Source organism: Cynara cardunculus (assembly GCF_001531365.2).
Source record: "Cynara cardunculus var. scolymus isolate 2C chromosome LG 10, CcrdV1, whole genome shotgun sequence".
Taxonomy (NCBI): Eukaryota; Viridiplantae; Streptophyta; class Magnoliopsida; order Asterales; family Asteraceae; genus Cynara; species Cynara cardunculus.
The window spans coordinates 7327931-7338317 of NC_037537.1; the positions used below are offsets into that span (position 1 = coordinate 7327931).

General features: G+C 36.4%; 1 protein-coding gene across 3 annotated transcripts; it reads left to right on the forward strand.

Annotated features, from left to right (window-relative positions):
* Positions 1-759: 759 nt before the first annotated feature.
* LOC112520281 (CRM-domain containing factor CFM3, chloroplastic/mitochondrial) lies at positions 760-10250 on the forward strand. 3 transcript variants are annotated; one of them, XR_003069976.1, is made up of 9 exons: positions 760-1685; positions 4526-4988; positions 5074-5204; positions 7851-8192; positions 8887-9043; positions 9361-9664; positions 9770-9829; positions 9930-9965; positions 10036-10250. XR_003069976.1 is itself a non-coding variant. In XM_025128589.1 (9 exons), the coding sequence occupies exons 1-9, from the start codon at positions 861-863 to the stop codon at positions 10123-10125; spliced, it is 2409 nt and encodes an 802-aa protein (XP_024984357.1). In that variant the 5' UTR covers positions 760-860; the 3' UTR covers positions 10126-10250. The 3 variants fall into 3 exon arrangements, 2 of the variants coding, with proteins under 2 accessions (XP_024984357.1, XP_024984359.1); XM_025128589.1 differs by having other exon boundaries at positions 9372-9664; positions 10024-10250; XM_025128591.1 differs by having other exon boundaries at positions 9372-9664.
* Positions 10251-10387: the final 137 nt, after the last annotated feature.

Below are 10387 nucleotides of genomic sequence, written 5' to 3' on the forward strand. Positions count from 1 at the left end.
TTCAACATTACAGAAACCATCGATTAAGCAGGTCGATTTTGAGATTTGAACTCGATTTTTGCAATCTGCTTTCTCTTCTCGATTTGAAGTATAGATCTTTAATAGATTTGTATATAAATCTTTACGAATCTGTATATAATCTGTTTTGTATGATCTGTGTAAAAATCTATTTTAATAAATCTAGGATGGTGAATACAAAAGATTTGTCTATAGTTCTCTACAAATATGTTTTGTTGAATGCATTTATTTACAAATTATATTTATTAAAAAAGGTATTTTAGTCATTTATCATAATTTTATTCCAATTTTAAAGCTACATTATGTGAATCAAACAAACAAGTTTCCAATTTTTTTAATAAATTTCATTCCAATTCTGTCAACCAAACAAGTAGTTAAACCTGATAACATTTCATTCCAATTCATTCAAAGTCAAAATCTATTAACATATTCCATTACATCCCAAACATTATGTGAACCAAACGTCACCTTACATTACCGGTTACCACCATAAGGATGAGGGACCAACTCGTTATAAAAATAAGAAACGACGAGCCTCTTCTACAATATTTTAGGGGCCCATTTTTCCCAAACTCACCGATGACGAAACCAGAGGGACCAAATCCGTAATTATAATAAATAAAAGTTATTTTGACAAAACTCGCCGATGACCAAACCGGAGGGACCAAATCCGTATTTAAAATTCGTATCAAGCACGAGACATCTTATCCTCCTCCCATTCTCACTCAAAGACGCTGCCTTTTTCTCTCCGGTTACAATAACACCGCCGTCCTCCGCCATATCCGACAGCCGAGAATGGTGGAATGACACTTAAGTAGACAAACCACCAACAATAATCGACCATGAAACTAACAGAAGTGCCACTCCGCAACACAAAATTCATATTCCCATTCCCTGCTGCTAACTCTCGATTACTTTTCTTCTCCTCTTCCTCTTCTTCTTTTCTGAAACCTTCTCTTGTCAAACCCTTCACTTCAATTCGTTCAACAACTGATAATTCTACTACTACTACTACTACTACTACTACTACCGCCAATAATCCTTCTTCGTCTTCCCCATGGCTAAACAGTTGGTCTTCTCCACCACCAAACCCTTCTATTCAACGTGAATCTGGAAAACGGTCCGAAGCCCGGCATTCTTCTGAAGGTGCTGGCGATGGTGTTCCAACCAAGACCACTGCCATTGACCGGATTGTTCTTCGGCTGCGGAACTTAGGATTGGGATCAGATGATGATGAAGAAGAGGAGGAAAATGAATTCCTGAATTCGGAAATGGTTTTGACGGGAGACGAGAAATTGCGAGATTTGTTAAGAAGAGACTGGGTTCGTCCAGATAAAATGTTGATTGATGATGAAGACGAGGGGACGGTTCTGCCATGGGAGAGAGAGCAAGAGGGAAATAACGAGGAAGGGAATGAAATAGGAGGGGTGAAAAAGAGGACCATGAAAGCACCAACATTGGCTGAGCTAACACTTGAGGATTCAGAGTTGAGGAGGTTGAGGACAGTGGGCACAATGATCCGGGAAAGGATTACAGTGCCAAAGGCAGGGATCACCGCCCCTGTTCTCGAAAAGATCCATGACCAGTGGAGGAAGTCGGAGTTGGTTCGACTCAAGTTTCACGAGGTGTTAGCTCGTGATATGAAAACTGCTCATGAAATTGTTCAGGTTGGTTGATATTTTCTACTGAAAGCATGTGTTTGTAGTTCTACAGCACATTTACATTGTTTATTCCTATATAATCGTTTACAAAATGTAAAAAAACCCTTATAAAGTATGAACGAAATGGCCATAGTGATGTTAGTCGAACTACTATCTTACAATGCTTATAGATTGGTACAACAGATCCCAAATGAAATTACTTGTTTTTCCTGGTTGGTCTTTACCAGAGCATGACCACTGCTTTATATATAATACCTTTCTCAGTTAACTGGATATTGATTTGGTTTTTCAAGTTATATAACATGTTGAGGCTTGGGGATGAGTTCCCTTTTTTCACACACTCTTCAGTTTCACAAGCCGAGGGTCTTCACTTAGTCTTTGGGGTAGAGATCAGGTGTGCATACATCCAACCTTCCCCTGACCCCACCTTCCGATGGGATATACCGTATAGAAGTTCTGGATGTATATCAGTATATGTATAGGCATCAGCAGGATCAGAGGTTTCAACAGTTGTCGGTATCATTCAATTTTGTTTTGCACTCTCTGACTCATATTCTCTAATCGCAACGTGCTGGGGTAAATGTCCCTTCTTGACTAGTAACAAGTAAGGTTTTTGTAATATTGTCTCTCTTTAGGAACACACATTGCATATTACATCATCATTTTTCCTCCAAAGTGTGTATTATGTTTGCATGTTGTGGGCTTGCCATGCTGACATCTAATACATACCGGTATACTTTGATTTGATACTGATAAGTTTTACTTAGTATACAAATTCTTCTACCCAATGAAGTCCCACGGAGACCTTATAGTATTAATCTGTATACAGTTGGATCAGACATTTTCACTTTAAGTAATTGTGTTGCTACTCACTGCTATGTTAAGAAATCTTAATTGCTTATTGCTTCTTACAACACATGCAACATACTGATTCTCTTAGAAGATTAAACTCAGAAGATGAAGGAAGATATAAGCGAGGATCAAGTGAATGCCTGGTCGAGTGACTGTCCAGTGCTAAACCACCTAAGACAGGATTAAGCGGAAGCATAAAAGTTCATTTATATATAAAGTATACTTATTTCTGAACTATGTAAACATATGAAAACTAAAATTTTGATACTATATTATTTTGATAAGATTACTTCTCTAAATATTGAGTTGGATTGTACCACTCATGCAATTACTTGGATAAGATTGTAAAAATTCCCTTCAAGTTGCTTAGTTTCACAAATAGTTGCTAATTGAAGTGGTAGGATGCTTAACTCCTAGTATATGTTGTTACTGCGGTCAAAATACAAAATATCGGTCAGGACCGATATTCGATATATCTATTATATCGGTGATATATCAGTCCAAAATAGTTGTTAATATAATATTTCTTAGAATTATATATATATATATATATATTATATGCATGCATCCATAAACATATATGCATTAATTAGAGTTTAGAAATATAGTTTCAAAATTAAAACATCATATAAACTGATAAGGGTGAATTGTGAAGAAGCGTCAGAGTTGAGACCTAATATATGTGACCAAATAAAGAGCCCAAAAAAGTGAAAAACTAAGCCCAACATGTAATAAGAAAAGCTCAAACATTTGTCTTATAGAAAGTCGATATATCGGACCGATTTTTCCATCAAAATATCGGTCCGATTTTTCCATCAAAATATCGGTAAATATCGGCGATATTATTTTGACCGATATTTCACCACCGATTTTTTCTCCGAGTCCGATATCCGATATATCCCGATTTTAACAGCATAGCTCCTAGTCAGCCAATTAAGAGGTTAACTAGTTGGAGGGATGGGAGCATATAAAGCTTAGGGGCTGTTTACTTGCGGCTTAATTAGGCTTATTAGTCTATCTGGCTTATTCGCACAGCTCATTTGGGTTGTTTAATTACGGCTTATTCACACAGATAGAAATGGTATGTTGTCCCCATTCAGCCACAAAAATGACACCCCTACCCCTTATTTAAAGCACCGCCTCCTTCCTATACGAGACACCCCATCTTCGGCCTCTTTATGATTTTTTGTTTTGATGTTCAAGTAATTAATATTGGCGGGTAAATCGGTCATTTATGTTATTCAGACTGTTGGTTCAGATAAAAAAGTAAACAACAACACCCATTTATCCAGACAGACAAATTTATCCATACAAGACTTAGTAAAAATTTGGTAAACAGCCCCTTAGGTGGCCTTGGCCATTTGAGCAGTCCTAGGTGGGAATTTATAGGACACTATATATATATATATATATATATATATATATATATTCAGAGTGCTATGGAACAATATACATACAAATATTTAAGGATGCTGAGATGGGCCAGCGCTGTTAAGGAAACAGAAAAGAAGAATTCAAATACAAGTTAGGAAGGCACATATCTGTGGAATAGAATTTTAAAGCTCAATAAGACTGTTGAGGCTTCATCTTTAACTTTAAACTTGTGGATGAGATTGTGACATAACATTGATCGATGTCATCAATTCATGTCTTCCTGGTTTCTTATATTGCCGGCCCCAATATGTGTCATAATTCAGGTTTCTTTTTGTTATAAGTATGCACTAAATATAGCTCTCCATGTGTATGCAGTTGCCCTTGAGGGGTGTGCTAGAATTTTGATCTGATTTGGGCCCATGTTTATGATTCTATTTCTTTTTGTTATAATACATGTCTGATTTGTAAGATTCTGATTGTTAGATCTTAATATGATATCCTTAATCCATAAAAAATATACGATTTGAAGTAATTTCTATGATGATGTATTTTGTTCTGGGCTTCTGGCTATGAAATTCACAATTTATTTCCAAATTAACTCTAAACTTGCTGATGACCAGCGTCGAACAGGTGGATTAGTCATATGGCAATCTGGAAGTGTCATGATGGTGTTTAGGGGAGTTAATTATGCTGGCCCTTGTTCAAGACCTCAATCTAGTGAAAGAGATGGCGATGCTCTTTTTGTTCCGGATGTTTCCTCTGCCAATAATCAAATAACAAGAAATGGCGACTCTGCTGCTACTAGTCTTGCTACAAGAACACCGGCTCTTGCAGGCCGTGCTGAGAGCATGACAGAAGAGGAAGCTGAGTTTAGTAGCGTGCTAGATGGCTTAGGTCCACGATTTTATGAATGGTGGGGCACAGGAATACTTCCAGTAGATGCCGATTTACTTCCACAGACCATCCCTGGCTTCAAAACTCCTTTCAGGCTTCTTCCTACCGGAATGAGGCCTCGACTGACCAATGCAGAGATGACTAATCTGCGGAAACTTGCTAAATCACTTCCTTGTCATTTTGCTCTTGGTACTGAATCCTTCACTAGTTAATTACTTGATTTTTCTTACATTTGCATCTGACATGTATCTTTATTTGATATTTCACTGCAAAGGGAGAAACAGGAATCATCAGGGCTTGGCAGCTGCTATAGTTCAACTTTGGGAGAAAAGCATGGTTGCTAAAATTGCGGTGAAACGTGGAATTCAGAATACCAATAATGAGTTAATGGCTGAGGAGTTAAAGGTACATTGGTTTCTTGCTATGTGCATCACTGTTTCATCTCTCTCTCTCTCTCCTCCATGGAGAACTGTCTTGGAGGGGAGCAGGAGGTGCCTCTTGTTCTGCATCGTAATTAACTTGGAAGGGATCAAAATAGATAGAGGTCATTTATGAAGCAGAGATATGCAGCTGGAATATGTGCTTTTTTCTTTTCTTTTTTCAATAAATCCAATAGTTTGCATAAAAGGAGGAACATTATCTTGAGGGGAATATCCAATATATGCTATACAACAAGGTAGCGGAAGAAGCATGATATCACAAAAGATGTCTGTAACAATTAAAGAGGAAATAACTACCAAAATAACAGGACATGCCCCAAATCTCCTACATAGTCATATATGAAAGAGGTTTCATCTTCACCATAAATAAGCATGGCTGCATGAGAAGTTAACTATGACTGCAAAAGATCCATTTAAAATCTTGCTATAATGCTCCAAGAGCTTTGTAATTTTCTTTTTGTATGGTTAAAATAGTCTAAAAAAAGCGGCCCTGAAGAAGCCCGATCAGGCCTACTTTTACACCCAAAGGCCATAGCCTGAGCGGGTTTGAAAAAGAACATAGTAGGAGTATTAACATGGCCTAATACTTTCTCTTTTTAACATAAAAGGCATCATGTAGATGTAGCACTGTAAAAAGTCGAAGTCTTCTCTAGCTCTTTATACTTTTTGATTCCTAGAACAATTCTTTGATTCGACATAATTGGCTTGTGAAATCTTGTGCAAGCGAAACTCCAAGATGGGTTCCGAGTTGCTTATGATGCTCTCAGGAAGCACATAGATTATGTGGGCCACTGTGAGGAAAATTATGAACTCATGCGGCACAGCTACTTCAATGTTAATGATAAATCTGTATGTTATGACTTGAACCCGAAAGTATACTTTATGAATGATAAAGGTAGGGATTAAATAAACTCATGGCAGAAAATTGTATTAAGGCACAAGAATGAATGTAAACTTGCCAAATGCTCTTCAAAAATGCCACAAATACTGAAAACTTGTGCATGCAAGAAACACAAACTACAGAAAGTGCCTTGGTTATAACATTCTTTCCCTGGGAAAGGTTCAACATCACAGGAAATTGAAGAACAAGTTAAGGAGCCGTTCTCATGAAAACAAGTTTCACCTTCATTGCATGGGATGGGTTCACTAGAAGACCTTAAACTTACTAAATCAATCAAACTATAGCAAGAACCTAAAATCTGTGTGATGTAGAAATACCTTTTTGAGAAGAAAAGCATACTTGCCCTTGGTGCTTACTACTAGAAACCTGAATGAAAGTTAAGGATGCTCTATGATCAAAAAGTTATGATACTTCCTCTTACTTTTTCTAACACCTCTCTTTTAAACCAACATTTATAGTTACTTTTCCTATAATGGCTAGTGTTGGTGGAGGTGGTTGCAATGATTAGAGTTTATTATAATGGTTGCGTTGGCATGAGTTGTTGATATTCTTCTTCCCACAATAATCCACCACGTAAGATACCTCAACAAAACCTTACTTTGATCTCACTCTGATAACAGGGAGAGATTGATAAAATAGGGAGGAGAACCAAGATAAACTAGGCCACTACAAAAGCCTAAGATGTTTTGAGAATCAGTCCCAAGATTCTTCAGAGAGAGAGTATAGATATGATTCTCAGTGAGCACTTTATATTCTATTTCATTAATTCAATATCCGATCTATAAAATTTCGAGTACAACTCAATACAATATATTGAGAGCAAGTTACATGTTAAAAGATTACAATACCTTTTTTTTTATTAACCTGGATATCCAACCCGCTATGCGAGCCAACTAATCCCAAGGCAACCACCTGCTTTGCGGGTAGCCTGGAGTCACCACATTTGAACCTTCGTGGCCACAAGGGGATCTTTATTTCTCCTTGGATTTGAACCTTTTGAACTTTGGGGTCCAACCTCAAACCAATCAGGCACCACCCTTTTGGTTTAAGATTACAATACCTTTACTTATAGAATAACTTGAATAACCTAAAAGCCGTAAGTATCAGGTAAGAAAGTGTAACATTTCATCAATCTCTATTGAATTTGACTTTATATTAGAACCTATGAATAAGCCATGTCTTTTAAATAACTAATTTGCTATATTCCTTTATATGAGTTTGTGATCACCACCTCCAACCTTGGACATCCATCATCTTTGATGTACTGGTCAGGTAAATTAACTCTAAAGAACTTGATCTAGATGCCTTGCACAATCAACCTGGTTGGTGTTAAAAAAAAATTAATTAAGCACTTGTTTTTTTCTATATAAGTTTTTTTTTTGAAGTATATAATATTTAAATACGGCAAATGCAACAAATAAACTCACACATCCTCCTCACCTTTGGTGAGGTTTGAACCCCTAACCTCCTAGGAAGCCAAAGACTACGATACCGCTAGGCCAAAGGCCCTTTGGTTAAATAAGTTTATTGTGGAAGAAGATCTTTAGAATTTTGGAACTGGTTTATTAAGTGCATTATACTGGTGATACACACACATGATAAACTACAGCTTCTTGAACAAAAAATGTGATATACTAACCAGAAGGAAAAAGTGTTCGGCAATAAATGAATTTAAAAAATGATCCGGTTCTAACACCTGAAATATTGCAGAGACTAACAGGAGGCGTCCTACTGCTCAGAAACAAATATTACATTGTCATTTACCGCGGGAAAGATTTTGTTCCTACGAATGTGGCTACTGCTTTAGCAGAAAGACAGGAAATGACAAAAGAGATACAAGATGCAGAAGAGAAGGTGCGGAATGGGGCAGTAGAAGCAGCTCCAAGCGTTGAACATGGAGAAACCCTTGCAGGCAGTCTCGCTGAGTTTTATCAGGCTCAAGCACAATGGGGAAGAGAAAAAACTAGTGAAGAACAAGAGAAGATGATAGAAGAAGCATCCAAAACAAAGATAACTAGAGTTGTTAAGAAACTTGAGCATAAGTTATTTATTGTAAGTATTTTCCTCATTGTTTTCCATCAAAGATACTTATTAAATAGCAGTTCATTAATAACCATGACAAAACGGTAACGAAGTTCCAGATTGATATTTTTCTTCTTTAAAGTTCACCATTCTTAATTTTTTTCAAATTAATTTGGAGTGAGTTCTTGGAAGTCGAGGATCTGTTAAAGGGCAAGCAACAGTTTTCTTTACTGTCCATAATTTCCTTTTCTACTACATCAAGTAACCTCTTCCTGTGAAAATAGGGCCTATTTCTATTAGGGAAAGCCACAGATAAGCATCCCGTTCCAATTGAGGCCCCTTCCAAGTAAGGGGACTGGCTCTTTTTCTCTTTTTTAACTAAAAAGACAAAATTGACAAGGGAAATTAGAGCTTCAGTTCTCCTTCTTACTCATTTTTCTTGAAAAAAGTTGGTGCCTTAATTGGCTATCACATGGTGCAAAAATGGTGATTTGTTCACAACTTTTATGGTGTCAAGTGTCAACCACACATTTTAATATCATGGCAAATCAAATGAGACCACCTTTGTTAGGCTGAGGAACATTTTTTTTCATCACAAATACAATTATGCTTGTATTTTGACTTTTATTATGTTCACTTTTTTATGTTTAATTGTTCTTTTTTCTCATTATACTTTATTCTCATCGGACTTCTCACTTTATTAAATTCCTGATGCAATGAATAGGCCCAGTCTAAAAGGCTTAAAGCAGATAAAGAGTTAGCTAAGATACGGGAATCCTGGCTTCCTTCTGGTGCTCCTGATGACCAGGAAACAATCACGGATGAGGAACGTGTTATGTTCAGAAGAATTGGATTACGAATGAAGCCCTATTTACCACTTGGTAAATTCTTGTAATGACATTATGCTTCTTCTGTACTACCTGTTTCCAGAAAAGAAGCCAAGTTTGAAATTTTGGAGTCAAGTTAGCTATTTAAAGAATAATCTGAATTAGACATGATATTTTATGGTTTTAGAAGAAAAAATGATGATCACACTGAACTATTAAATCTTGAAATTCAAATGTTTTGCTACTAATGAACTAGCGTCTTTCATATCAATTTTCATGTTGGAAGTTGCAGCTTGATTTCGGAAGTTCAATACAGGCCCTTTTCTGGAATGGAGACAGTATTGTTCTGAAACTTTAATGTCCTGCCTAAGTTAATTTACAGGTATTCGTGGTGTCTTCGATGGTGTTATTGAGAACATGCATTTGCACTGGAAACATAGAGAAGTTGTAAAACTTATATCAAAGCAAAAAGATACTGAATTTGTTGAAGAAACAGCAAGATTTTTGGAGTTCGAAAGTGGTGGGATATTGATAGACATTGTAAGGGTTCCCAAAGGTTATGCCATCATTTACTATCGTGGAAAGAACTATCAGAGGCCAATCAGTATTAGGCCAAGAAACCTTCCTTCGAAGGCTCGAGCATTGAAACGTTGGAAGGCCTTGCAGCGATACGAGGTTTCTTTACCTTTATTTCTCAATTTCTTAATGAATTATATATCGTTGCACTGAAAGTTGCAAGTATTTATAATTCGGGACGTCTCTTAAATGTAAACCATGCAGGCTCTCACTGAACATGTAGGTGAATTGGAGAATACTATAAAGCAAATGAAAGCAGAAAATGTAAGTGTTCCTTTTATGGTGGATGCAAATACATAGCAGTTTACTGATTAGGAAATCCTTGACATGCTTAATACTCAATTTTGTGGCTTGATGTGTATAGGGTGGTTGTGATGAAAATGAGGTGCTTGCTAGCCAGGTTAGTTTGAGGATATATTTGGGGGTTGTAAATGTTTAAAAGCATGAACAAGTTGTAGTGTAATGTGCAGGGTGAAGATGAAATTTCATGGACAAACTGTGATGATGAAGAAGAAGATGAGGATCTTGATTGGGAAAATGAGGATGATGATTCTAGTTAGACATATTGGATTCTCTACTTTCCTTGTTATGTTTCAGCTTTTAGTCTACTCCCTCTCTCTATCTATAATATACATTGCGAGATACGTCGTGATTTTAATATTTCATTTTATTCTTTATCTTAGTCGATATTATAATATGGTTTTATGTGATTTTGAGAAAGCGATTCGATGTTTTTATTTTTGAATAAAATATATGTTTGAAGATATCATAAAAATTTGACAAAAATATATCGATATTAGTATCAAATTAACTATTTGAAAT

Coding starts and splice junctions, on each gene's coding strand:
- LOC112520281 (XM_025128589.1), top strand. CDS start 861: ATGAAACTAACAGAAGTGCCACTCCGCAACACAAAATTCATATTCCCA. Junction 4,989..5,073: donor TCCTTGTCATTTTGCTCTTG/GTACTGAATCCT, acceptor TTCACTGCAAAG/GGAGAAACAGGAATCATCAG. Junction 9,665..9,769: donor AGGCCTTGCAGCGATACGAG/GTTTCTTTACCT, acceptor TAAACCATGCAG/GCTCTCACTGAACATGTAGG.